This window comes from Sporothrix brasiliensis, assembly GCF_000820605.1.
Source record: "Sporothrix brasiliensis 5110 chromosome Unknown Cont18, whole genome shotgun sequence".
In the NCBI taxonomy this organism is placed as follows: Eukaryota; Fungi; Ascomycota; class Sordariomycetes; order Ophiostomatales; family Ophiostomataceae; genus Sporothrix; species Sporothrix brasiliensis.
In genome coordinates this window covers 2,558,962-2,586,758 of record NW_024467137.1, presented here as the reverse complement: position 1 = coordinate 2,586,758, position 27,797 = coordinate 2,558,962, and the positions used below count along the sequence as shown (strand labels likewise).

General features: G+C 55.7%; 7 protein-coding genes across 7 annotated transcripts; 4 read left to right on the top strand and 3 right to left on the bottom strand.

The window, feature by feature from the left end:
- Positions 1 to 196: 196 nt before the first annotated feature.
- On the bottom strand, positions 197 to 2,339 carry SPBR_01436 (amidophosphoribosyltransferase; the record flags this gene model as incomplete). Its single annotated transcript, XM_040759747.1, has 6 exons — positions 197 to 230; positions 257 to 1,468; positions 1,542 to 1,688; positions 1,786 to 1,961; positions 2,119 to 2,184; positions 2,316 to 2,339. 6 exons carry the CDS (start codon positions 2,337 to 2,339, stop codon positions 197 to 199), a joined length of 1,659 nt encoding a protein of 552 aa, XP_040619691.1.
- A 1,937-nt stretch (positions 2,340 to 4,276) lies between these two features.
- Positions 4,277 to 6,748, top strand: SPBR_01369 (uncharacterized protein; the record flags this gene model as incomplete). The annotated part of the gene is made up of 6 exons (XM_040759680.1): positions 4,277 to 4,310; positions 4,461 to 4,549; positions 4,761 to 5,050; positions 5,118 to 5,539; positions 5,619 to 5,770; positions 5,837 to 6,748. The coding sequence occupies 6 exons, from the start codon at positions 4,277 to 4,279 to the stop codon at positions 6,746 to 6,748; spliced, it is 1,899 nt and encodes a 632-aa protein (XP_040619690.1).
- Positions 6,749 to 7,683: 935 nt separating this feature from the next.
- SPBR_01405 (uncharacterized protein) lies at positions 7,684 to 9,939 on the top strand (the record flags this gene model as incomplete). Its single annotated transcript, XM_040759716.1, has 2 exons — positions 7,684 to 7,801; positions 7,865 to 9,939. 2 exons carry the CDS (start codon positions 7,684 to 7,686, stop codon positions 9,937 to 9,939), a joined length of 2,193 nt encoding a protein of 730 aa, XP_040619689.1.
- A 107-nt stretch (positions 9,940 to 10,046) lies between these two features.
- SPBR_09096 (peptidyl-prolyl cis-trans isomerase NIMA-interacting 4) lies at positions 10,047 to 10,530 on the bottom strand (the record flags this gene model as incomplete). The annotated part of the gene is made up of 2 exons (XM_040767222.1): positions 10,047 to 10,307; positions 10,390 to 10,530. The coding sequence occupies 2 exons, from the start codon at positions 10,528 to 10,530 to the stop codon at positions 10,047 to 10,049; spliced, it is 402 nt and encodes a 133-aa protein (XP_040619688.1).
- A 1,041-nt stretch (positions 10,531 to 11,571) lies between these two features.
- Positions 11,572 to 14,302, top strand: SPBR_01330 (tRNA pseudouridine13 synthase; the record flags this gene model as incomplete). Its single annotated transcript, XM_040759641.1, has 2 exons — positions 11,572 to 11,705; positions 11,770 to 14,302. 2 exons carry the CDS (start codon positions 11,572 to 11,574, stop codon positions 14,300 to 14,302), a joined length of 2,667 nt encoding a protein of 888 aa, XP_040619687.1.
- Positions 14,303 to 15,169: 867 nt separating this feature from the next.
- SPBR_01547 (mitogen-activated protein kinase kinase) lies at positions 15,170 to 16,970 on the bottom strand (the record flags this gene model as incomplete). Its single annotated transcript, XM_040759857.1, has 3 exons — positions 15,170 to 15,377; positions 15,454 to 16,856; positions 16,923 to 16,970. 3 exons carry the CDS (start codon positions 16,968 to 16,970, stop codon positions 15,170 to 15,172), a joined length of 1,659 nt encoding a protein of 552 aa, XP_040619686.1.
- A 3,278-nt stretch (positions 16,971 to 20,248) lies between these two features.
- On the top strand, positions 20,249 to 22,132 carry SPBR_01513 (ATP-dependent RNA helicase DDX49/DBP8; the record flags this gene model as incomplete). Its single annotated transcript, XM_040759823.1, has 1 exon — positions 20,249 to 22,132. One exon carries the CDS (start codon positions 20,249 to 20,251, stop codon positions 22,130 to 22,132), a length of 1,884 nt encoding a protein of 627 aa, XP_040619685.1.
- Positions 22,133 to 27,797: the final 5,665 nt, after the last annotated feature.

Genomic DNA, 27,797 nt, shown 5'->3' with positions numbered 1-27,797 from the left:
TCTCTTGTCTTTCGGTTTGCGCAATCAAACATCCAAAGCAAATCAAAAATTAAATCGTCTCTTTTTTTGGTGGGGCATATAATCAGGCTTTTCTGCATGATATTCATCTTCGAGAGGACTAGGAAGGCTGGAAAGGCAGGTGTATCGACAACAATTAGGACCGGCCTGAATTGTTGTTGTAGAGACTAGAAACTCGTTAGTGAACGTCCTTCTTCGCATAGTCAATTCCCCTGTGGACGTAAGAGTAGGAACGCACCTGATATCCTCCCGATACTCCGAGCCCTCGTCGTTTTCTGCATGACGGACACCGTTCACGGGGCCGCTGCTTGCGATCAGGAACGCACCGTCGCCGTTCGTGGTCACGGAGCCAGCCGCCGGTTTCTTGCCGGCGCTGTGCATGATGTTCAGTCTCTCAAAGTAGTTGTCGGGCACGGGCGTCTTGTAGTTGCCGCAGAAGACACCGACCTCGAAGTCGGTGACCTGGCTTGAGCCGTCGATGGCGTCCATGCAGGCCGCCTTGAGGTCGTCGAGCGTCTGGAACACGAGGGCGTCGCACTTGATCAGGTCGGTCATGTCCTGCAGCGAGCGGCCGTGCGCCAGCAGTTGGGCCGGATCGGCCAGGTCGATGCCGTGGACGTGCGGGTGGGTGATCTCGGGGCTGCAGGACACCAGCACGATGCGCTTGGCCTCGCACTCCTTGACCATCTGGACAATCTCGCGCGACGTGGTGCCGCGCACAATGCTGTCGTCGACCAGGCAGACAACCTTGCCCTTGAACTCGGACGCAATGGGCGACAGCTTGCGGCGCACGCTCTTCTGCCGCGCCTTCTGGCCGGGCAGGATAAATGTGCGGTAGACGTAGCGGTTCTTGACAAAGCCGTTGGAAAAGGGCTTGGACAGCGCCTCGGCCAGCGTGGCGGCGGCGGTGTTGCTTGTTTCGGGGATGGGAATGACCACGTCAATGTCCTTGATGGCCTCCTCGCTGAGCACCTGGCGCATGCGATTGGCCAGCTTCAGGCCCATGTTCTGGCGACTGCGGTGCACGGAGATGCCATCGATGCAGCTGTCGGCTCTGGCCAAGTACAGGTACTCGAATAGATCCGGTGTGTACGACTTGGGCGCCACGATCTGCGCGAAGCGGGGAGCCTCGCCCTTCTTGATGAAGACAGCCTGGCCGGGCAGGATGTCGACAATGTTCTTGAAGCCCAGCTGGACAAGGGCAATGGACTCGGAGGCGAGGAAGTAGTCGGTGGCACCCTCGAGGGTCTCCGATGGGCGGGAGCCGAGGCACAGGGGTCGGATACCATTCTGATCACGGAAACCGAGAATGCCAAAGCCGGCAAGCATGGCCGTGCAAGCAAAGGCACCAATGCAGCGCGCATAGACCTCGCGGAGGGCTGAAAAGACGTCATCAACATTGGCACGGGCCTTGCCGAGCTCGCCGAGGGCATGGGCGAAGATGTTGAGCCTAAACAGGGCCCACAGTTAGAAAGAGACACACAGCGGCCCAAACTACTAATTAGAACAAAGGGAAGCCATACAGAAGCTCCGAGTCGGAGTCGGTGTTGACGTGGCGGCGGGCTTCGTAGTCGAGGAAGGTGATGAGATCGGGAGTGTTGACGAGGTTGCCGTTGACGCTCATGGACAGACCGTAGGGGGAGTTGACGAAGAAAGGCTGCGCCTCGGCACTGTGTCGCGGATGTGTTAGTGATGTCACCGGGGACGATACGAGTGGAACCAATAGTGACGGGATCTCTGGTGCGCGGTGAGCAAGTGGGGACATACGCAGAGGTCGTGCCGGCGGTGGGATAGCGGACGTGGGAGATGCCCATGAAGCCGGGAAGGGCAGCAGTCGACACGCGACGGCCCTCATCAAAGACCTTGCTGGCCATGCCGAGGCCCTTGCACTGGGAGACACGGCCGCCCTTGCAGACGGCGATACCAGCGGCATCTTGGCCACGCTGTTACACATGTCAGTTGTGGACAAAATATGGACGCAGTCGATGGTAGGGAGATGCAATGACCAAAAAAAAAAAAAGAAAAAAAAAGAAAAAAAAAGTCAAGTAAAATAAACAAGAAAACATATTCGGCGATGTTATGTATCGGAGGAAGACGAACATGTTGCAGGTAGAAAAGCGACTCGTGGAGGTCGGCAGCCGCGGTGTCGGCCTTGGAATCACCGAGCTGCAAGCAAAAGAGTCATTGTCAGTAATGTTGCCACGCCGCGTTTTCGTCAATGTGTAAATTCATGATTTTGCGCCCCCCTCGCAACGCGCAAAGACGGCGTGGGGGCACACAGCGTGCCAGTGACGTACCAGGATGGCTGAAACACCACACATTGCGACTGTGTCTGCAGGGATTCGATCTGAGATCGTGGAGAAAACAGACAGAGAACTGCCGATGGCTGAATGGCGACGGGTCGAAAGAAAAACGAAAATCAGGAGAGGAGGAAGAGGGCCGTCGAGTAAGAGGCGTCGACGATGACAGCGGTTGGCGAGCACGGGCGGTTCTTGCAAATGGCGATCCTGTGGTGGAAACACAGATTTGCAGCAGACGCACGATTCGAATGGGTGGTTGGCGGTGCAGCGACAAACAAAGACAGAAAAAAGAAAACCAGAATCAAGAACACGAACAACAAAAAAGTTCAGCGACGATGATGCGCGGGTATTGGGGGCCTTTGTGAGTGCTCCGATGTAGCAAGAGCCGCCCCTCCTCTTGGCTCCTGCCAATGAAAGGGCACCAGACTGCGAAATTGGGAATTTGCCGTCGCGTTGCTAGAAAATTTTCCGCGGGGCAGCAGGCGCAATCGGCTACGTCGGGCCGGCAAATGATCCGCGACTGCTTCCTGTGAGCAAGAGCGCTGCAGACGCTGTTTGACAAGGCTTTGGGCCAAAATGGTTGTCTGAACGGTAGCTCCTTCCTTTTCATCTCTGTCGACTTTGACGCATCTTCAATGCGGCCTTCCACGTTGCGGAAGGGGCGACTGATGCGCGGTGTAGAATCTGACGGTTGATGTGCTGTAATTGTCTCGAAAAGGAAATACTAGAAAAGTGGAGCAATGTTCCACCTATTGTCCCGCCTGCCCCAGTCGGGAGGTGCTGCTGCTGAATTCCAGCGGTGGCTTGTGGATTGCAGATTATGTGCAGCCATCGCCGCAAAGGACTGGAACCAACTCGGTTGCATGCAAAGATATGCTGCAGGTGGGAGGCGCACCAGTGCTGTGAGTGCCACTGAAGGACAGGGGCTCCAGATGCTGCTGGCGATCTGCTCACAATGCTTGGTTCGTCGCTCAGCCTCGTCGTCTTTCTCTAGTGCAAGCCTTGCTACTGTCTGTACCAGCCGTAATGCCCGGGATATGCGTCATATACATGTACAGTGCATTGTTAAGTGGACAGATCCTTGGTTAAGTTGAGCTCGGGCAGCAACTGGAGGTGATACCATTGCAGTGTCGTGGCCAATGAAGGGCCAGTTCGCATAAGGAAAACACAAACAAGCAATAGCTCAGGTAGCAATAATAGTCGTATTATTAAAACAAGACCAAGCAAACCAAACAAAACCAAACAAAAGGCCCGCGTCTCAACGTGAGCATTGAAGAACGCCCAGCTGTCATCCCAATCTGATGTGCAAAACCGGTCCACTTTTCTGTCAAATATGATTGGTCGTTGCGTCGAAAGTAACAGCGCTGTGCTTCAAGGCCCTCTACGGAATTAGTGCTAGTGAGCAAGCACTACGGTCCCCATGCACAACTGCTGTGGCCCTGGAAGCTGGAATCAAACGGTCTCGACACAGAGGGCAAGTGGGTCCACGGGCGCTGCTAGTCGTGGCGGGGCGTTTCTCCTGCTCCTTCCTTGTCCATCCACCTGCTGTTGCTAGTATTGCTCCCTCCCTTTGCTCCCGCTGCGCTCCTGCCTCCGTGTTCTCCTTCCCGTCTGGTTGCTGGTCGTGCCTACTCCGTACTGCTGATCGTATCTTACTTGCTCCGTGCTTCCCTCCTTCCTCGCCAACCCAATTGTCTCTTTCCTCTTCCTACCCCTCGCCATCCGCCTTCTCCTTTTTGTATCCTCGACGACCTCTCTTCCTCAACTTTCTCCTCCTTTACCTCAACAACCCCCTTTTCTCGGCTCACCGACCATTCGACGAGCTCGCTTCGCCTCATCCACGCCCGCCGCCAGCCTTCCGTGTGCCCTCGTGCCTCATATCATCGTGCCTGCCACCGTCTCGCTCTCCGCCCCCCAGTTCCGTCCAATTCAATCGCATCTCGACACCCTCGTTCCAAATGGCTGGGCGGTTTGTGCGCGCTTCCAAATACCGTATGTTGCACGCCATACCATGCTTCTCCAACTGCTGCTCCTCTTTCTTCTCCTGTCCCCTCCTCTGCATTTCCCTCATTCGCAGCTCGTCCCTGCGTTAGCGCAACGTGGCCGATCTTTTGTTTGCTGACATCTTGTTCCTTGCTCTAGGCCATGTCTTTGGCAAGCCGACTCGCAAGGAGTTCTGCTACGACAACCTCCACGTCAGCCGCAATGCCTGGGACACAAACTTGGTGAAGGTGCGTTTGAACAATAGGGGGAGGGGGGGCTGGCGCAAATGGCGCAAACTGCAGCCTTGGGCACAGTTCTCGCCGGGCGCAGTATTGCGCATTGCGCATTGCGCTTGTGCTGGCTGCTGACGCGGACGCCCGCGCCGAGCTGGTCTTGAAACACCACACAACACACCACAGCACCAAGCATCTGTAACTAACCCGCCACTGCTGCAAACAGGCGAACCCCGAGTACCTCTCGGTCAATTGGGAGTCGAGCGGCGGTGGCGCATTCGCCGTCATCCCGGTCAACGAGCGCGGCAAGATCCCCGACCAGATCCCTCTCTTCCGTGGCCACACGGCGGCCGTCCTGGACACCGACTGGAACCCGTTCAACGACCGTATTGTGGCCTCCGCCTCCGATGATGCCCGTGTTTTTGTGTGGCAAGTCCCCGACAACTTTACACTGCACACCGATGCCGAGGAGATTGTCGATGTTACACCCGTCAGCAAGCTCCAGGGACACTCCAGGTAGGCTTCCCTCAGTGCAAGGCCTTTTTGAAGACCATTACCCGCTGACCCAAGCTCCTGTTTTCAGAAAAGTCGGGCAGGTCCTCTTCAACCCCGCCGCCGAGAACATCCTGGCGTCGGCCTCGGGCGATTTGAACATTAAGCTCTGGGACATTACGACTGGCCAGGCGTCGCTCGCTCTCAAGCAGCCCGACATTGTCCAGAGCCTGTCGTGGGACCCCAGCGGCTCGCTGCTCGTCACGACCTCGCGTGACAAGCGTATCCGTGTCTGGGATGTCCGCCAAGAGAGCCCCGTCCACGATTTCTCCGGCCACCCCGGCGCCAAGAACAGCCGTGTCGTCTGGCTGGGCGGGCACAACCGCTTCGCCACCACCGGTTTCTCGCGCATGAGCGAACGCCAGCTGGCGCTGTGGGAGCCTGGCCAAAGTGACCCCATTGGCGGCTTCAGCACTCTCGACTCCATCTCTGGAGTCCTGATGCCCTTCTGGGGTATGTCCTCCCCGACCTATTCCACTCGCTAAATCTCGTCTTCCAAGGTTCTCGTCGAGATTGCTAACGTTTTGTCCAGACGAGGGCTCGAACTGCCTCTACCTTGCCGGCAAGGGTGACGGCAACATCCGCTACTACGAATACGAGAACGACAAGTTCGAGTTCCTTTCGGAATACAAGTCGGCCGACCCCCAGCGTGGTCTTGCCTTTGTGCCGAGACGCGGCGTCAACGTACGTCTGCACAGTTCTGTCTATCAAGCGTTATGACACGCCAGACCTTACTAACCGACCCCGCAGGTCCACGAGAACGAAATCATGCGCGCCTACAAGACCGTCAACGACTCCTACATCGAACCCATCTCCTTCACCGTTCCTCGCCGTGCCGAAACTTTCCAGTCGGACATCTACCCGCCAGCTGTCGGCCTGAAGCCGGCCGTCTCCGCCAAGGACTGGCTGTCGGGCAAGACCGGTGTCCCGGCCAAGATCGATCTCGAGAGCGTCTATGACGGCAACGCCCCTGTCGAGGTGCCATCCGACTACAAGCCGCCTGCAACGAACACCGCGTCCGCCCCTGCGCCGGCCCCTGCATCGCCTGTGAAGGCCACACCGCCCAAGAAGGAGCCCGAGCCCACCCCGGCGCCTGTTCGCTCCGGCCCGCCCCCGAGCGTAAACGACCAGAAGCAGTCCATTTCGACCATGGCCAACAAGTTCCAGGACGACGACGAGGAGAGCAGCGACGACGACGATGCCGAGTCCACGAGCTTTGAGGAGACTGGCCGTCCCCAGCCACGAAGCGTTACAGTGGCCGCCGCAGCACCGGCCGCCGCGACCAAGTCGCCCATCACGCCCTACAAGCCCCCACAGGCCACGTCAAACGCCTCGTCGCCACCGCCGCCGGCTGCTGCCGCTTCAGCCATCGCCTCCAAGGCCTCCACGCCCGCTGCCAGCCACACCTCGACATTCTCGCCCAGCGCGGCTGCTGTCCCCTCTTCTTCAAGCGTGAACGGCAACAGCAGCGGCGGCGGCGGCGGCAGCGGCGACATTGCGGACACCCTGGCCAAGCTCATGACGCTCGTTCAGTCACAGAACGGCAAGATTGATAGCCTGGCCAGTGAGGTGGAGGGTCTGAAGAAGCGGCTGCAGCTATCGTCGGAGCAGAGCGAGCGGATCCGGCAGCTGGAGCTGGAGCTTGAAGAGGCGCGGTCGTAGAGACCAAGACGGGCGGTGTGAAGATGTGAAGGCGATGATGCAGGCATGAATTAACGGGGAGTAGGTAGCGGAAAGCGGTGTGTCGACTTTTGGGGATTTGGGGGTAACAGAAAAACACCATGCTTTTTCCCTTACCATTGTTTCGTCTCACAGTGTCATTTTTTATCCCTTTATATGACGTTGGATGTATGTGCGTTCGGGAAGAGCGATGAGGAAGGAGAGATAAATGACAAGCTGGTTTTTTTGGGTGCCATTGGCCATTGGTACACTTTTCTGAGCTGTTTCTTGGTGCAGTTGTTTCCCACGCTTGTTTTGTGACATGTTCATTTTCTCCTTCCGATCGGTGTGAAGGCTACATCTTTACTTTTTAAGGCAAGAAGCTGGTCAAATCGCGGAGTCAAGAGAGTTGAAAACTTATGGCATGCCGTTCAAATTCAAGCTCTTTGACTCTTTTCCCTTTCAGTTCGTCGGTGAACAATCCCTTTTGTCTTGATGTTTTATTTTACATGTGTCAAATTGCACGGCACATCCACGCAGCTTTTTTGTTGGTTGAACAAAATGTCACCTATCATATTTACAAAATATTGTTCACGACATGACATTTTGCATTGCGTTTCAAGAAGGACAACGTCTCCGCCTTTCGTGGATATTTTTCTTCTGCTTTGCGTTTTCTCTCCATTTCTTCCCTTTCTTCTATGCTCTAGTCTTCCTTTTGACTCTCCATCATCCTTATTTTGGCCAGGTCGGAAAGTCTTTATAAACCGGCGATACAACAAGATTCTCCATCCTCTTTCTCTTGTAGATAATCCATCATCTTCATGAGAATCCGGCAAACAAAATCACATTCACCTTGATAGACCAGTGCTGGCACTATTCTATCGACCTCGTCCGTTCACAATCTCTCTATTCACTGCATTCCTCGAACATCTCCCATCATGTTCCGCTCCTACGGAAGACATCAAGAAGAGGCCATGGCCACCGAAGACGACTCTTGGTACGACCAAGACGACCAAGACGATCTCACCTACGAGGATGAGGTCGAAGTGTACCAAGGTGAGCGATTGGCCATCAGAGACAACGGTCCAGGACATAAGCTCTGCTGGCCATACATCGCAGGCCGCGTGAACCAAAAAGCAGCGACCGTCACCCCCAACGCGTCAAAGCAGAGCAACACCAATCATCATGAGACACTCGACCTGCAGATGTCTCTCTGGCCCACTTTCCGAAGGGTGGACTTACCCAATGTTGAGAGCTACGCCAGGCCGCCTTCGAGGCGAGAATGGCTCGGCCCACCGGATCGACGGAGCGACGAGGAGAAGGAGAAGGACAGGGAAGAGTACGACAAGGCCGTGGTGGAGCAGGAAGCCAATGAGTACCACTTTTACGACATGATGGCTCGCATTGAAAATCAGGGGAAATGGCGGCGCGCATGGCACGACATTCTCCAAGAAGGGCACGGGGTGCCGTGGACCCTGCAGGACAACAAGGGGCAACCCAGCCGGTCCAATTCGACCAGATCGGCCAAGACGACGACAGCGTCCGGTACAAAAAAGAAACCCCCGCCCAAAGTCATACGGCTCCCACCGACGCCACCGCCTCTGCCGCCGTGCCTCCAGTGCACCCTCGCCGGTGCTTGTTGCTCGCTCACGACTCTGCCCTATGCCCAGGCCTTTGTCAACGACAGGGTCTCGACGCGCCAACTGCCGGCAAGCCGCACGGCAAGTACTGCCGAACCTTCCTGGGAGACTACCTTTTCGAATCTCAAAAAGGAGCTGGAGACGACTTGCACCACCGTTGACGAATACACAGCCGAGCTGCCCTGGCGCCGTCAGCAGCTCGAGCAGCGCATGCTGCGCCAGGCCATTGTCCGCGGCAAGACCGACTCGCCGTTTCTGCCGCGGCCGCCGGCGCAGTGCTTTCGGTGTGTACGGATGGGCGATGCGGCCTGCCTCCAACAGTCGCGGGACTTGTCCAATACAGCCTCGGGGGCGGCAGGGCAAGGCACGTTGATCGCCTGGTTTGCGAGCAGCGGGCCGCCGCCAGAGTCTCTGCTTCCACAACACAGCATTTCCCTCGTCGACCAGATCCGAGGTAGTCGTGATGACGGTCCATCCGCACAGCACGCAGCCGTCCGGTCACAAGGGCACAGACCACCACGTCCTGTTCTCGAGGCCATCTTCTGCCGCAACCCATGGGTGCTGGACGCCGCCGGCGTGGCTGCCAAAGCCAACGACCTCCTCGAGCAGATTGCAATGAACTACACGCGCGGTGCCAGCACGGGAAGTCGTTTTTCGCAAAAGAAGCCTGGTGGCAGAGGCCATGGACAACAGGCCACGCCCAGCTTCATCAAGGCGTTTTGGCAGACAAGTGTCGACACGACGGTCCCGAAAGCACAGGGTGGTGTTCACGTCCGCCCTGCCACTGCACTCGAAGTTTCCCGCCTGCTTCCCCGCCGCAGCTGGATGAATGTGTATGCGAGTCGCGGCGTGGCCACAGTGAAACCGCTGATTATGAGAGTGGCAAAGCGAAACGGGTTCATTGCGAAAACGAGAGTCTTCGATCCAACGATTTGCCACGCGACGCCCCCTGCTCTACCTGCATGGCATACCAACGACAGAAACAGCGGAAACGGCGGGAACAACAGACAGATGGACGTGACAGATAAGGTGCAGCAATGGCTCGACGGCCAAGGCTCTGTCCCTCCGCGTGCGCCACACAACATCAACTGGCAAGAGTACTTTCTCAACGTGGCCGAGAGCCGTGTCGCAGCTCGACGTCAGGCCCAGAAGCCCAAGCCAAAGAGAAGCAGGCGGGCCAAGCCGCTGGCCATCCTGCCGCCGATTCCGCATTCGCCGCCATCAGAGTCACCGCCTCAAAAGCCCGTTGCGGTCGACGTCAGCCGTCAGAGAAATCCAGAGACGAAAGAGCAGCGAGAGGCGCGAATCGCCAGGCTGGCGGTCGCCCTGGGCCATCGCGTGCGGGCGGAGCAACAGCGGATTCTCGGTGAGGCGGACCCTGCCCGGCGCATAAAGGCAGCTCCATTCGGGCCAAGCAGGCGGCCACATGGGCTGAAACGCTCTCTCGAGGACGAGCTTGCCGTTGACGATATCATCCGACGGCTGTCGCGCAGCTTGGACCTAAACACGTCCAGGGAAATAGCGAACTTGGCAGTCGGTCCGGGACGCAAGTAGGAAGTAAGACGATGGAGACTCTGTGACCGACCTTTGAAAAAAAAAAAAAAGGAAAAGAAATAACATTGATATACCTTCATACCACTGCACCCAACACCCCAAAGAGTTCACTTGCGTCCCTCGACCATGATAATGTGATACCCAAACGACGTCTTGGCCTCGCCCACGACAGGCGATGCCGTCGTGCTCGCCGGCAGTGCAAAGGCCACAGCCTCAAAGGCCAGGTCTAAGCTGCCGCGCACTTTCCAGCCCAATGCGCCGCCCTGCCGTGCCTTGTCCTCGGAATGCGTCCGCGCAACGTCGTCAAACTTGGCGCCCTCGTCCCTGATCTTGGCCAGCGCCTCTTCCTTCTTGGCATGCTTCTCACACTTTCGTTAAATCGTCAGTCGGCTGTCTGTCTTTTCGTTCTTCTTCCTTCTTCCTTCTTCCTCCTCTTCTTTTGGAACCTACCAGAATATGGCGGACGTTGATCTGCTGTGCGCCCTTGACGTCCTTGTCGCCCTTGTCGCCCTTGTCGCCCTTGTCGCCCTTCTTGTCGGCTGTGCCCTTCTTGGCGTCGCCCTTTTTGGTGTCAGCCTTCCCCTTGGCCATAGCTGCTGTGGTTTGTGGAATTGTGAGGAAGAGTGTTGATGTTTAGGGTTGCCAATGTGCAGATGCGCAGTTCAGGCAAGAGCGACGGGAGTTCGAGACGGAGGCAGCGTGCCCCGCTTTTATGAGCTCCAAGTACGTCGTACATCATACGTGAATTTCGGGCAGGAGCTCAAAGACTGAACGACTCAACGTCCGGAAGGTTTTCTCTTTTCAACATGCACATCGTGTATCTTCTTTTCTACTTTGTCAAATTAGCTTGAGCTCCATCAATACAACGCCGTTTCGAGCAGAGCATAAAACCTTCACCAAAAAGCCAAGACAGACTGATTACAATACACTTCATTTCTCAACAATTATTCTTCTGTGCCCACGCTTTTTGTAAAACCTCCAGTTCAAATCCAAGAAAATGGGAAAAAATAACGACACAAAGCCTCGTGCAGCCTTTCACATTCGTGAGAGTTGTCGGTCACAAGCAATTGCGGTGGTCTTGTTGACCCTCACCGCCTTCCACTTGCTTAGAGCGGTCTGCGCTAATAAGAAAGTTTGACGCGGCAGAATCGCGCCTTCCCACTCTGAAAATATGCGCGGAGCGGCAAGTGCGAACTGCGATTTTTCGATGCAAAGGTCGGTCCTTCCCTTTTCACTCGCTTCACCGGATACGGCCACTGCCTAATCCATTTTCTCGCACTCCTTTTCTTCCCCCTCTCCTCCTTTTCTCCTCGTTTCTTTTCCTCTCTCTTACCAACCCGTTCGACCTCATCCTCTCGCCACACGAGAGCAGGCATTCCCATACCTCTTCGTCTCCGTCATCTCGCTGTCCTCGTCTGTCTTCACCACGGTCTCCCACCTCGAGGTCCCGCCCAGCCAAAGGCCTCCCTGTTCTTTTTTGGTAGCGGGCTGTCAAACTGCTTGTTTCTTCTTTTGGTTTCCTATTGCTTATTGCTTATTATTGTTTTATTATTATATTCTTCTTCCTTTCGTTTTGCTTTCTTCACGCCTTGGAGTTGGACGCTTGTATTCTTCTCACATCCAGCCATCACCATGGCCAACAACCCACCTGTCGCACCACCTGGCAACCAAAACCCAGAAGTCCGGGCCAACTCCGAGAAGAAACTTGGAATTGTGCACTACACTTCCTCTCTCGACTTTGGCTGGCAGGGCGACATTCGCAGACGGTACGTACCAATGTATGACTAGCCATTTCCATTTGCTGTGCTTGTCGCTGACGCCCACGGCCAGGTATACCGACTTCATCGTGCACGAAGTGCGCAAGGACGGCACCGTTGTCTACCTTTCCGACGACGACGTAGTCGAAGAGTACAAAAAGGCAGAGCATCGACCAGAGACCACGGCCGCTCCGACGCAACAAGAATCCGCCCCCACAGACCTGCCGGCCGTGCCGGCCGTGCCAGTCGTCGTCGAGAAATCCACGGTCCCCGAGGTGCCGCCGATTGACACCGATGGCCTTGTGACACTCGTCGGCCCCGAAGTTGCTAAACAAATGCACGAGGCCTACGCCGCTATTGTCAGCGGTGGCCCGGCTCCTTCCAAGTTCACCATTGCCGTCGTCAGCGACCGTGCTAAGCGAGGCCATTATCACCAGGAAATCCGTCGCATCTTTTCCGGCCGTTTCGAAACCCGTGCCGAGGGGGACTCTGGTGCCATCGTCGCCATGCCGAGTGCCAGTAGCAATCGAGCTCGAACCGGTGGCCGACACGGCGCCAAAGGTGCCAAAGGTGCCAATGGCAACAATGGCAACAATGGTAATAATTCTGGTGACAACAGACGCGAGAACCGAGCGGGTAAAAAGGTCAACAAACCCATCGAGGGTTCCGGAAAGTACTTGCATTTCACCATGTACAAGGAGAACAAGGACACCATCGAGGCCATCAACTTCCTGGCCCGGATGCTAAAACTCAAGGCAACCAATTTTGGCTTCGCCGGCACCAAGGACCGCCGTGCGGCCACAACGCAGCGCGTCAGCGTTTGGCACCCCGGCAACCAGGGCATTGGATGGATCAACGCTCGCAGCGCCTACGTCAAGGTCGGCGACTTCAACTACAACAAGAATCCCATCCAACTTGGCCAGCACGGCGGAAACGACTTTGTCATTGTCCTCAAGGGCGTCGAGCTGACCCGCGGCGCCAACTGCTCGCTGAGCCACCGTCTTCGCATGACTGAGGCATGTGTGCAGTCGGCCCTTGACCATGTCCAGCAGCACGGTTTCATCAACTACTTTGGTCTCCAGCGATTTGGCACGCACACCGTTGGTACGCAAGAGGTTGGCCGCATGATCCTCAGCGAGAATTTTGAGGGCGCTTGTGACGGAATCTTGCATGTGGACCCGGCACTGGCCGCCGCCCTGGGTGACAGCGATGTTGAGTCCCGCTTCCAGCGCGACGAGATCAACCGCGCTCGCGGCATCCTCAAGTTCAAGACCACGGGTGACGTCAATGCGGCGCTGAACATTTTGCCGAGACGCTTTAGTGCAGAGAGCTCGCTCATTCAGCACCTGGGACGCACGAATGGCTCACGCCGCGACTTTTGTGGCGCCCTCTGCCGCATCACCCGCGGTCTCCGCAACCTCTACATCCACGCCTACCAGTCTCTTGTGTGGAACTGGGCCGTTAGCCAGCGGTGGTCGCGCTACGGCGACAAGGTCGTTGCCGGCGACCTCGTGCTCGTCGAGTCGGAAGCCAACCCGAACCGTCTGCGGCCCGACGGAGACCACGATATGTCTGAGGAGCAGAACCAGGAGGAGGAGCAGTTCTACCAGGAGGCCCGTGTGCTGAGCGCTGAGGAGGCCGCTGGCGGCCACTACACAATCTACGACATTGTCCTGCCCGTGCCCGGGTTTGACGTGCTGTACCCCGACAATGACATTGGGGAGTTTTACAGCGAGTTCATGGGCCGGCCCGAGAACGGCGGTCTCAGCCCTTACAACATGCGTCGCCCTCAAAAGGAGTTCAGCCTGAGCGGCCACTACCGCAAAATCATGGCTCGCTTCACGGCCGTGCCCCAGTTCTTCGTCCGTCCCTACACCGACGACTCGGAGCAAATGCACCCCACCGACCTCGACGACATCAGGGCAGTCCAGGAGGAAAAGAGAAACGAGAAGGCCAAGGCTCAGCGTGAGGGCCAGGCCAAAATGGAGGAGGTTGGTAACAGCCGGCGTCGTCGCCCCTCGTCCGACGTGCCACACAGCTCCAGCGACGAGCGCGTTAATGACGCCTGGATCGAGAACACTGCGGACGGTGGCAGCAAGCGCATCAAGATGGACGGGGACAACAATGAGGCGGGAGCTCCCACCGTCGCAGACGCGGTGCAGGCGCCCACCCAGAGCAGCAGACGGTCTAGCTCGCCGATGGCCATCGATGCGTCGACTACCAAGGCTGCCGCTCCAGCCGCTCCAGCCGCTCCAGCTGCCGAACCTATTCCCGCTCCCGCTCCCGATCACGTTAAGACGTTACGAAATTTGTTCAAGCCCGTGCCCAAGACCAAGATCACTAGAAATGGCAACGACATTGGCGCAGACGCATCGGCCGACGACTTTACGCCGGCCATCAATCGCACCGCTTGCTGGCGCGAGAGCGCACAGGACTTGACCGAGAGCGACGACATGGAGATTGCCGTGGCGCTCAATTTCCGCTTGTCGTCGAGCAACTACGCGACTATGTGTCTGCGTGAAATGATGACGGGCACCCTGACTCCAAGCATGCAGGCGGCTGCGGCTAGCCGTGCTGCCAGTCGCCAGGCTTCGCCGTCGGCATAGAATCTCGATTCCCTCCGTCCGAAACTTTTAGTAATTTGTCGGAGAGGAGTCTGACGAAAGCAAATCTACACTCGACTTTAAGTGCGTGTTGCATGTGTGTTCCTCTCAAAGGAAAAGAAAAATGGGAAAGGATCTCGATATTTTCATCTTGTCATAATCTGTCATGATTTTTTTGACTACTGAGCGCAGCATCTACTTTGTACCCAAGGATATACGACGCTGCATTTGCATAATCACACGATGGCAGCCTCATCAGCGCCAATAAAGGGGGGGATTTTGCATAGGAAACAGATGCCGGAATGGCGCTTGTGCTGTTACAGCGGATTGCATAACCGGGCTTTTGTCTGGCTGTTCGAGAAGATACCCATAGGGTGCTTGTCCGTTTTGCTTTCTTGTGAAATGAAATCAAAAATGAATTATTGCATGTCATGTCTTCGTCTCTCGAGCGGTCCAAAATGGGACCCAGGCAAAATATACAGGAAAAAAAAACATAACCATAAAAGTATCCAGACCACGGCAAAAGGAAAATGCCATACAAAGTAGTCAGCAGCATATCCAAAAGAGTGCTTTACTGCGGTATTCTTCTCTTTCAGTCGCCCAGCGCCTTCTCTCCATGCACATGTACATCTCTCCGGGTCATTTTGGGCTTCTCGTGCGAGTTTCGTCTTTCATCCAAAGGCTATCCAAAAGCGAAAATAGGCCAAAAGAAAGTATGGGAACTGTACCCACGGTTTGCAGTCTTATTTGAATGCCACATAAGTGGTTATAGAAGAGGCATCGGTAACGAGCCATAAGCAATCTCGGTCGGTCGGTAGACGTGTGCGTCGGTGTACTTCTACCACGTTAACGAATTTTGCATGGTGTGTGCTAGTTCAAGTTCAACGAATTGATGGCGCTGGCGAGGGTGCCGCCCGCAAGCGTGCCGCCGTCGGCCGCCTGACTCGGCTCCTCGTCCCAGCCCCAGACCTTGGACAGGAAACGGCTCATATTGACGCGCTTGCCGCTCATCTCCTTCACCCACGGGTGGTCGAGCATTCGCCACGGCGTGGCTCTGCGGTTGGGGTCCTTTTCGAGGCTGTCCATGGGTTAGTACAAAGGTTACGCTGTAATAAGATGACAGTTGATAGTTGGGCGGAGGGAGCGACACATACCAGCACTCGATAAAGTATTTGAAATTCTCACTCCAAACAATGTTCGCGTCAGGCTCGTCCTTGAGCTTGGGAATGGGTTGACGGACAATGTAGGTCAGCAGATCGATTAAGCCAGCCCGAGGCTGCATCTCTGTGCCGTCGGCCGGGAAGGGGAAGCGGTGCTGGGCGACCTCCAGCAACGTGACACCCGTCGACCACACGTCCGAGGTGATGGTGTATGTCTGGCCGGTGATACGCTCCGGCGCCATGTAATAGCTGGTGCCAATAAAGGTGTTGGCCTCGCCTTTGGTTCCAAAGTCACCGGACACGCCAAAGTCGCACAGCTTGACCTCGCCGGTGCGGCACAGCAGAATGTTGGAGGGCTTGATGTCACGGTGGATAATCTTCTTTGAGTGCAGATACGTCAGGCCGTGCAAAACGCCCTCGGCAATCTTGCCCAAGACCTTCTCTCCCGTGCGGCCGCCGAGGCGCTTAACCTCGCGGTAGATGCTGTCGAGAGAGCCGCCCTCACAGAATTCCATGGCGATGGAGATTGTCGCAGTGGCCGGGTCGACAAAAGCACCGTAGTAGCGGCAGATGTGCTCGGAAGCGCACTCCTTGTTGAAGCCCAGCTCGCGCACAATCTGCTTCTTGACGTCTGGGTCTGGGTTCGTCGTAATCACCTTGAGCGCAAAGATGGACTTGCCGCCCTTGAGCTGCGCACGCGTGACGGCGCCACCGGCGCCCTCGCCCAGGCTGCCGAGTTCGATGATTCGTTTCTCCATACTCGCAATGCGCCAGCCCTCGTCGTCGAGGTCTTCCACGTCCAACGTACGCGCCTTCTCCAGGGCCTGCTGGTCAAACGCCTCCAGGCCGGTCATGCTGCCTTCCCGCTCCATACCGACGCCGCCCTCGCTAATCTCAGAGTAGATCGAGCCGACGGCCGACACGGGGTCCGGCGTGCCATGCGGGCGACTAGAACCAATGCCGTACTGGCTGGCAAAGGAGAGCACGGAGTACTGGGAACCGGCGGACGTTGGGTTGCTAGCGCGGCCGTCCAGTGGGCCGAAGCTACCCGACCGACTGTGGGCTGCGCTGCTCTCGCTGCCGCCCGAAGCGCTCTGGAGAGACTGGCCACGACCAGGGGCTTGTTCGTGCGGGATGCCCTGGCTACCCATGGGCGTTGCGAGGTGCAGCACGGGCAGCTGGGGTCGGCCGACAGGCTGAAGCTGGGGGAGGGGGGCGCCAACGGGCTTAACGCTGTTGGAGGACGGAATGGCGAGGCCGAGGCGGGGCGGACGTGCACCGGCGTTGGGCCTTGGCCCTAAGGCGGGCCGGAGTGGTGCTGGAGACGAGGAGACGGGGAGGATCTGAATGGGAGGAGATGCCGAGGAGTTTTCGTTGTTTGGCGTCGCCAGTGAGAGCTGTGGGAAACGGTGTTAGGCAGAGCAACAAAGTGTACGAGGTTGCAACGGACAAGCAACACTTACGCGAGGCCTGCCCTCGGCGGCGGGAGCGCTAGACCCCTGATCGGCCATTGTGTGTGTGTTTGTGGGTGAGGTCGGAAAAGGAAATGGAGAAACGGGTCAAGACAGCAGAAAATAACAAGTATCACGGCCCGACGAAGCAGGCACGAGGCCGTAGATTCGATCGCTGCCAACTTGGCCCGGGCTATGCCCTTGCGTCCAGATGGCAGAAGGAGCAGAGGCGAGGCACAAGGTCGTCTCCAGAGTGTTGAGGCGGGCGTAAATGCAGATTCCTTGGAACGTTGTCCTTTGTAAGTCGAGTCGGCCGTGTTTGTCACAGGTAGAGCAAGCGGGAATGGAGTGGCACGCTGCGATGTCGTCGGACGCAGAAGGGGAATCGAGAGAGAAACGGAAGAAGCTGGAGAAAAGGAACGAACAATCGAATGGTCCAAGATGCAAAGGTATGTATAGTATAGCCAAAAAAGAAGAGGTTGAGAAACGAGAGTAAAAGCAAAACAGTCGAAGTCGCTCGGAACGAGTCGAAACGGAGGCTGCAAAACAGGCCAAGAACGGACAAAGGAAACGAGCAAACAAAAGAAGATACAAACGAGGGTAAATGAAAGTCGTCGACGAGGACCGAGATGTCCCTGCAGTGCGGCGGAGTTGGAGGAAAAGGAGGATGAAGAAAGATGAAGAGGCAGAGAAGGCAAGGAAATGGACAGGTCGAGGCTGGATGTTGTGAGATGCGCCGCCCACACAGGCGTTAGTGCGTTTTAGGAGAGGGGCACGCAGCGCCGAAACCAAACGGGGCAAGAGGTACGAAATAGTTTTCAGGCGGTTCAAGGGACAGGCACCACGCTGGAAGGGACGCCGGAAACGCTGTATTACAGTGGCGAGTCGGTACTAAACTCCTGCGGACATTACCTAAACCGGCTGGTGTGGGGAAGCCGTTGATGGTAGGGCAGAGGGGAAAGAGCGACCAACGAATGTCCTGAACCAAAGCCCTTTCACAGGTAGGACCGACAGGAGCGAAGGAGGAATCGAAGTCGGAAGGGGAAAGTGCGGCAGAGAAGACAGGGAAAACAAAAAGCAAGGAGCGAGGAGCGGGAAAGAACGTTCGACCAGGACAAGAACAGAAAGCACGTCGCAGCAACAACAGGACAGGATGTGTGCCGCTGTTGGGTCGCCCGGACAGGGGGCTGGACGTTGCAATAGAGGCACCGTTGGATCCACAGCAAACAGCCAACGATTTCACCTGGAGAGGGAGAATGAGACTGGACAGCATGGAGTGTTCACTTTCTTTGCTTTGGTCTTTGCTCTTGCCAAGGGTGATTACAGCTTCGCCTGCAGGAGCACAGGAAGCAGCGAATGGCAATGCTTGCTCTAGCCCTGCCCTTCACGTCGACAGGGCGGCTGAGAGAGAAGGAGCAGGGGATGATGAGAGTCGAGAAGGAGCAGGAGCAATCGGTTCGTCGGCGGTCTCGTCACCAGTCTCGGTCTCGCCCTCAGTCTCCACCACTCCCCACCAAGCTCACCAAGCCTTTTTCTCTCCACCAGAATGCACCAGGATTGTCGCAGACGCACGTTGCCCGCGAGAGGATCTTCTGCGACAGGCGATCACTACTGTGAAAGGCCAGACCACTGCTTCATTTGCCGCCAGCAATTACAAGTTACGCGAACAAAACAAACAACTCGTGATACTGAAACGTGAGAGGACGACGAGCCGGCCTCAACGCCAGGAGACATAAATTTCCGCAGCTACTACAAACCGGATCGAACGGGGCGCATCTGCAAGTGCGCTACGAATGTGCAAGAACAGCATGCGGTGCTGCTCTCGGCCAGCACTGCTACCCAACAGGGCTGACGAGCAAATGTGGTGTGGCCAACAGATGCCAGGTTCGGTGGATGTGACTGGCCAGCGACAGGCTCAACTGAGCTTGGACCAGCTGAGTTGGCAGGAGCATGGATCAGAGCAGACAAGTATTCAGAGAATTCGAAGCGAAATGGACGCGTTGCTTTGTTTTCCTTATGTTGATGGTCTGTCTCCTTTTTGATACTTGTCTCCTGCTTGGATCGGCTCCACTTGCTGTGCCGGGCCCTCCTTTCGTCTCAATGGTTGCAGCCCTCATGGCTGCTCGGCGGCTACTGGGACCAACGAACATGGAGAGCATTGAACCAGCCGACTATTTGGCCCTGTCAACAGCGAGATGAAAAGGGGAAGACGAAAGCCACGCCTGTCTATAATGTGCCATCCAATCAGAGAGCGGTGTGTTGAGGAAGGCACGGCATTCCACCCGTCGAACAATGCCATTTCGACGATATACTCCGTCCAGGCTTGACAGACGTCATGGGCGTTCGCCGACGTGTTTTTTTATTATGATTTCTATGCTCCTTTTCGAATTGTACGCTCGCCTTGTTCCATTCGTCGACGGAGGCCCGTTCACATCATCACATAAGTCGCCGCGGTTTGTGCCCTGGTCACCAACGGCGACCGCATTCCGTTCTCTCATCAGAGCTAACCATGCAGTTTGCTTTACATGTCAGCAGTATATGTCGACGACATATCAGCTACAGAACGCATCAATTTTCTCATCAATTGTCACATCCGCATTTCCCTTTAAGCGCCGCCCGCAACCTAGTCTCTGGCTGTTCATAAATTATGTGCTGGCTGCCATGCCGGCTGTCCGTCCCGCCCGATGCTTGAAAGCACCTACCTGTCTCGCCCAGAAACGGTTAACCTGCGCCCCGGTGATCCTCGGCGTCAGGAGAGCCATTATCTTGGGTCCTAGCAGCCTGCATGCCCCTGTGTCACATTGCATCCCTGGTTTGGCTTCATTTCCTCGAGCTTTGAACCTTTACCACAAAAACGAAACAGTCTTATGGGCAAGACCTCTATGCTGCCATGTAAGATACGTCGTATGCTGCCATCTCGCAACTGCTCTTCATTTTCTCCTCTCTCAAGCGCGCGCTTCATGATGGAAAGCTGTGTCCATCAGTGGAGGTTGCCTGTCTTAGTGCCGCTTTCTACAGGGGTTTTAAGCCTGTCCTGGCCTGGCCTGGGCCGTTCTTTCCCCGCCCACGGGCAGCCAAGCCGGTCCACTTATTGCTGCGCGACCTGGGCCTAACTGACTGGCTGTCACCGCCTCACCGCCTAATTTTTGTCGTTCCACATGGGGAAATTTTGATGGCAGAAAAAGTGAAAATACTGGGAAGGAGCGATGCAGCTAGTTCAGTGCAATACGGGTCGTCATACCTCGACCACATCCTTCCTGTTCGAGCCAATCGACCACGCCACAACCAGCCTTTCCCCTTTTGCCCGTTTCCCCTTTTCTCGAACAACGATACACGCCATGCCTGCGTCCACATTACCAAAAACCGATGGCAAGGTGGTCCGGAGGAGCGGCCTGCTAAGCGCCAACCCGCCCGCAAGCGACTCAGACGACGAGTCCGACTATCTCGACAGCGATGAGCCGCGCAAGAAGCGCCGCGTGAGACAAGACGCAGCTGAGGAGGAAAGCTCTGACGAAGAAAGCTCTGACGAGTCGGAGAGCGAAGAAAGCGAAGAGAGCGAAGAGAGTGAAGGGGAGGAGGAAGAGGCAGAGGAGGATGAGGACGAGGACAAGAAGGTGGCGGCACAGCTGCTGCCCAAGGTAGCACATATCCCGTCTACGTTTAGTGCCCCGTCGCGTGTCCGCTCGCGTGTGCCGACGGACGACAAGACGGCGGCAACGGCAGCTGCCCAGAAGAAGGCGATTGACGAGGCCGTCAGAGCAATTGCTGCGGGCGATGCCAACGGCACAGCGCCCGAGGACCCGGCCGCCGACGCCGCCGCCAACGTGCTCGCGGCGCCGACCGACCCCAACACCACCTTTGACGCCATCAGTGTGAAGCCCTGGCTGGTCCGCTCGCTCTCCAACATGGCCATCCGCCGGCCGACGGCGATTCAAAAGGGCTGTATCCCGGCCATCCTCAGGGGCCACGACTGCATCGGTGGCAGCCGCACCGGTTCCGGCAAGACGGTCGCTTTTGCCGTGCCCATCCTGCAGGCGTGGTCGGCAGACCCGAGCGCCATCTTCGCCCTGGTGCTGACGCCGACGCGCGAGCTGGCCCTCCAGATTTACGAGCAGTTCATGGCCATCTCGGCGCCGCAGCCGCTCAAAGCGCTGCTCGTTACTGGCGGTGCGGACATGCGGCCGCAGGCGATTGCCCTGGCCAAGAACCCACACATTGTCATTGCCACTCCGGGCCGCCTGGCGGACCACATCCGCACGTCGGGCGAGGACACGGTTGGCGGGCTGAAGCGTGTGCGGTATGTCGTGCTCGATGAAGCCGATCGGCTGCTCACAGCGGCTCCGACGCTGCCCGATGCTGCTTCTCGCGGTGGTGGTGGAAAGAAGAACAAGAACAGAAGCGACGGCGCGGCCTCGGGCAGCATGCTGCCCGATGTCGAGACGTGCCTGAGCGCGCTGCCGCCGCCGACCAAGCGCCAGACGCTGCTGTTCACGGCCACGGTGACGCCCGAGGTGCGCGCGCTCAAGACGATGCCCCGCAGCGCCGACCGGCTGCCCGTGTTTGTGTGCGAGGTCGAGACGCACGCACCAGCCATCCCGGCCACACTGACACAGTGCCACTTGACCGTTCCCGTGACCCACCGCGAGCACTATCTGCACGCCTTTTTGAGCACAGCGCACAACGCCGCGCTGCCCGCCGTCATCGTCTTTGTCAACCGCACGTCCACGGCGGCGTACCTGCACCACCTGCTGCGGCTGCTGGGCCACCGCGTCACGGCGCTGCACGCCGCGCTGCCGCAGCGCCAGCGCACCGACAACCTGGGGCGGTTCCGCGCGGCGGCGGCGCGCATCCTCGTGGCGACAGATGTGGCTGCGCGTGGTCTCGATATCCCCGAGGTGGCGCTTGTTGTCAACTACGACGTGCCGCGCCTCCCCGACGACTACATCCACCGTGTTGGTCGTACGGCGCGTGCGGGCCGCCGTGGCGAGGCCGTGACGTTTGTTGGCCAGCGGGACGTGGACCTGGTGCTGGCGATTGAGGCGCGCGTGGGCCGTCCGCTCGAAGCGTGGTCCGAGGAGGGTGTCAACTTGGAGACGCGCGTGACCAAGGAGGCGCTGAAGCTGGTGGGCGAGAAGAAGCGGGAGGCGCTGCTGGAGATTGAGGAGAACCGCGAGGTGGGCGGCAAGCGGAAGCGGGGGATGCTGAAGCTGCGGGCGACGTAAGAGGGAGGGCAGGCAGGCGTAGCCGAGCAAGGCAAGGCGAAGCCCGATGGCGGTCGGAGAGGGCCATATGTCGCCAGTGAGAGGCGTGGGTGTTGCTGCCGAGGTCGAGGTTGTTTTTCGTTATTCGTTTTATTTCTTGCGTCTTTAAGCACGTTTGCATACACATGGCGGGTTTACGAGCAGCATAATAGATTACAGACAAAGCCACTTGCGTGGAGGCGTTTTATTGGCATTTACTCCCTATCGACATCCTCGACGTGCACTCTATGACAAGCGAGACAGTGCGATACAGAAACGGTGCTCATAACCAAAGAGAGAGCGGGCACAATGCTGCCATGGATGGTGTGTAGCGAGTGGCGGTTCGGTGTCGACGAGGGCGTCAAATTGGATGAACATGTCGATGCCGGTGGGGGCACACGATCCTGTACGTGCTGGACAGGCTTCAGGGGCCATGTCGTACAGACTTCGCCAAGGACCTCTCTCCTGAGGTCTTAACCGAGCTGTCGGGGCGGCCTTGTTATGACAGTGAACCGAAAATAGACGTGATTGTATATTGTTTGTGTAATACGAGATGGGGCGAGGCTAAACTAATGAACACCTGCATATCATCTGTATCATATTCCTTTTTATGTCGGCCTGTTATTTTTGCTCTGTTTCTCGCTTGCGTTTTTATTTATATTTTACATATATGCAAAGGTCGCAGCTGTCTTTTTAAAAATAAAAAAAATTACAAATAAAATAGAGCTTATATATATAAATACCTGCAATAGAACCTTCTTAACACCACCAAGTTAGTGGGCTTGTTTGAGATACTGTTTCTCGATTTACTTGATTGGTACTTCGCCCAACCAGAGTGCATAAGGTTGTCTGTCACTCAATGTCTTGTGGCAGTGTGCGAATATCACTACAGCTCCATCTATTCGGTCGTCCCATCTGGTTACACAATGTACATCGTTTGTCGTACTATATACGACAGTCTCATCTGAAATTGCCGAATAGGGGCATGTCTTTCCGGGGGGAACAAGCGCGCAGGCATTCGGTGCAAGGCTTATCCCGTATTCTTTTATTATCTCCCCTTTCTTCTTAGGTAGGTCACCCAGTTTCTTGGGTGGATAGATTACAATTTTACGGCTAGGCTGAACCTAGCACAAGGAAGAGGTTTATTAATGGTGTAGTGTCGGAGCTGAAGAGCGATGTCGGATTCATTTCCTGATGGGAGCCGAGGTGGTAGGAAGCGATTGAAGCAAACAGAGTGCAAGGAAATGCTACGCCGTTACAGATGTATGTCCATAATCCAGAGAGGAAGCGGAGATTGCTGTTCGGTACAAAAAATAACGAATATCAATATCAATTAGGAATAAGACATACACCTGCATATAGAAACAAATAAAAAGAAAGCAACCTATGGCTCCTGTTTTTCTTATTTATTTTTTCTCCTTTAATATTTGGGACGTCACTTTGCACGCGCTCCTCTGTACACTTTTGTTGTGGGTTCATCCCTTTGTCTCTTATTTTCCTTTGCTCACATGCCATCTGCCGCCACGTTGCCTGAAACACGATGGAGAGAAGCCTCTTTTAAATTACTATCTTGGAACCTTGTTAAGCCTCTTTTAACTTTTTCTTTCGCCTTTCACTTTACTCTTTGTGGACGGTGAACCCCGTGCCGATCGTCTTTTCTACTCTAATTTTGTCTGTCTTTGTTGGTGCTCGTTCTCGGTGTTTCCCTGACGGCTTCCTGTCCGAATTGGGACTTATCATGTCTCACTTATTTGGCTCGGCTCGCTTGCCACGCCTTTGATTTACAGCGTATGCCAATACTTTTGTTCGGGTTCAGCTCGCCACTTTTCAGCTACCGTCCACTCGGTTCAGGCAGAGGTTCGCGCAGACCCAGCTGCCCCCACAGTCTAACACTGCTCCCTTGCTTTCTTGTTTCTTGCTTTTTTTCTTTCGTTTTTGCTCTCTCTCTCCCTCTCCCCCCCTCCCCCTTTGTTTTGTGTCACTCATCTCATTCACCCACTCACTGACCTTCACGCAATTTGACCTCAGCTCTCGGCTGACCTCCCCGACCTCGCCTACTCAGGACGATGCATGCTTCGTGGCGATCGCCTTTTGAGCCTATGCCGTTTTCACAGTGTTCGCGATATGATTTGTTCCTTTGCGATGGTGTCTGACGTGGTCTGTAGTCTGTCGTCAGCCCTTTCCAGCTCAACCCACACGCCCCTGTTCACCTCTTTCCGTATTCCCTCGTCGGACATATCTTACGAAGCCCGTCGTACGAGGCCAGCGTTTTGACGACCGTCTACGGCCGGGCCTGCGTTCGGTGTTTGCGACGTGTACTGTAATTATAGGGGCTTTTCTGCTTTTCATTGGTTGTACTTTTCGTTTTGTTGTCTGCCTGTCGTCGCAGCCCAATCAATTGCCAGCTCGTCTAGTTTGTCCAGGTATTCCAGGTCTCCCAGTCAATTTCGCCCATTGCGCCAAGGCACCGCTGCTACCCCTGCCCGTTTCCCTTTCGCCTTGCAAATTGACGACGTTCTGCGTTCGTCGTCCTCTCGTCTCCGAGCTTCGGTGTGAGCGCTGTAACTGTGCGCCTGTATCCTATGTCCACATAAATAACATTTCAAACAGAGCACAATAAGACGTCGGCAGTGGTAACGAAAGGTGGTCAACCAAAGTAAGTGTATCATACACCGAAGCCACACGCCGTCGTTTCACCTGTCAGATTCTGGCCAGAGACGAGCCCAGAACATAGAACACAGCTGCCTAACCATAAATATTCTTACGACTGTGTCTATAACACAGCCTGGAGTACGGGATCCTGTCGTCCATTTTGGCTGCTCTTCCCCACAGTCGGCACAGCCCACAATGTGGGTACGCGAATGTGTACGAAGTACGTGTTTACCTTTCGTGTATGTCGTCAACCGAGCTCCTTGTCGTACATATTGTACGTCAGCCACTCACAGCTTGGAGCCGTCGTAGCGTCGGCTCGGAATCTTTCTTGTCGCCGGAGACTTTTATTAGGTGAGTGTTGTCGCTCCTGCTGGCTGGCCATACGTTCTTTCCTCCCGTCTGATGTTACAACGACCCAGCAGGCTGGAACAAACAAAACTGGGAAAGACATGTGCGGAAGGCACGACCGCTCGGGGGTAGGACGCGGACAGGAGTTAAGGACGCATTGTGATTGGCCCATTTCCCCCGTTCGGAGTTACACTCACTCGTCGTTCTCGCTTACTGTCCAACCTTGGCCGGCATTTAATGAAAAAGGCGACGCCGACAGAGCGCGTGATGCGTGATGGAGGTCATTATGCTTTGGGGACTGGCGAACGAACAAAGAAGCCAGTGACGAAGCGGGCAGGGCAGGGCAAACGAGATCCACCAGGGCTCCAAACAAGGAAAGAATGCGAGAAACGACGTGCGGTTATCAAAGAAATCGAGAAACCAAGACGAGGATTACAATGGGCGAGGTCGGAGACCCTGAAAACACAAAGTCCTCTGCCAAATCAATGGTTGCGACCGTTTATGGATGCGCTGTTTCGACGTCCGTTTCGTGAGGATGCCAGGACACCAAAATCGGCCAAACATCTCGGACACCAGAGTCTGATTTTGATTCAAAATGTGGTCTCGTGGACGCTTCTGACACTCAAAACGTTCTTTTTTTCTTTAAAAATAACCAAAAAAGCGGAAAGAAACAACGCATCACGACTACCCGACCCTTTCTCTCTTATTGTTAACGGGGGCCCACGGACGAAAAGAAACGGAAAGGGTTCCAAAAGGCGGAGGACCAGAAAGTCAAAAAAGGTCACAAGGCCGCGGATGCTTAACATTGCGGAAGTACGGAAAAGCATCACGAAAAGTAGATGGAGTTTGCTGGGAAACAATAGGGATTGTGAAACGGGGAATTTCGATTATCGATAAGACAGACAACCACGACAACAAGCCGGCCGCCGGCAAGTTTTCGTGGCCAGTGAGTGGGTGTACGAATTACGGCACACACCGTCAGCACAAAAGTAAGACGGGGAATTCACGAAACTGCAGACACACAAAATGACAAAACGGAGCGTGCTCCAGATACTGCAGTCTGCTGACCACGCCCCCTGTCCCCTGCAGTGAGAATTCCAAACGCTGTCTTGCCCGGTTTAGTTCGTAAGCCAAAACGATTGACGGACCAGGGCTGGTCTTAATCCCGAGTGCTTTGGTTGTGCTTTTTTGGTGAGCGACAGCAAACGCAGCAAATGTACGGGGAATGTCGTAAGCAGACACGACAAATGCAGGACAGTTCCATCCAGATGACACACACGCGGCGGACGGTTGTTCTGTCGGCGTTTGACTTGAAAAGTCCGCGACTCTTGCATCTCCTGCACGCACTGGAAACAAAAATGCCAAAACAGGATAAGCTTTTGTGATGTGCAGACCAAAGGACACCAAGGAGGTCGTGCTCGCGTTTCGGACACACCGCGTCTACGAAGTGAATGTTGAGATAAAGATCGACGGAACGGGTGCCGGCACCGCCTGGCCGTCTCTCGTCACGGTTCTGCAAAGTCGGCGGGAAACAGTTCTCAGACTGCCTTGATGCGTCATAATGACCATGGAGATGCGCGCCGATAAAGGCAGACGACAAAACAGTGAGTTACCACGCGTGCCATGGGGGCTGTAACCACAATGCGTGTAAATCGTAGGGCGCAGTGCGGTTGCATTTCGCAGAACAATTCCAACCGGGCAACGACAAGCCTGGTGTAGTTAAAAAATAAACGACGCGGACAAAACTCAATTGAAAATGGCGTATCGCGTATCGAGTCAACAGGATAATCCATGGACGGCTCACTTACTGCATATAGTTAAGACTCAACGTTTTGTTAACAGCACCGTGGCTGTGCAGCCGTGACAACAGAGCACCAACGCAGCACAACGACAACCAAGACTGGCCAAGCAAACATCGTACTGTCGCTTCATTTCGCCTGATTTGGATGACAGCTCGTTTTCCTACGAAATATGTCGCTGGCAAATGGCACAGCCCTCTTGAGAAACTGGGGAAGAATCACAAAAGGAACAAAGCAGTTTACCGGAAGAACGATTTGCTGGGGAAGGTCTTTCAATGCGATTTCCTCTTTGGGCAGGATTGCGCGACCTTGTTTGGAGCTCTGGTTGTGTGATATTGAGTATATTGAGTACTTCGTATATTGTTAATGAAGAGAACGATTTGTAACTGCTTTTTGCTATGTAATCATCGTCCTGGCTCCATGCAGCCTTCGCTCAGTGCTCGCTTTCGTTTTCCTTGGTTCGTCTTTGCCAAGGCGCAAAGGGCGGGAAAAGGAGATTACGGAGCCCGGCGTTTGGGAGACGCAGAGAAGAGGTACGAAGGGCAGAAATTGCTACGATTGTTAAGTCAGCGTGAGAGTCATACGTCTTTGGGTAGTGTAGCGAGAGTGGGGGCAGATGGTCCCGGGGGGGGGGGGGGGGGGGTGTACGGAAGGCGGGTCAGAGATCGCTCCAGCCCTACGGAGAACTTTACAGTCCTGGGTTCCTTCCGTTTTCTTTGGCTCCCAGAACGAAGCAAAAACGGCAGGAGCAAGCTCCAACGGAGACTCGGGGCAATCGGACGGGAATTGAACGAATTGCAAACCCGCACAAACACAACCACAGACTCAAACCGCCCATTGCACTCAAA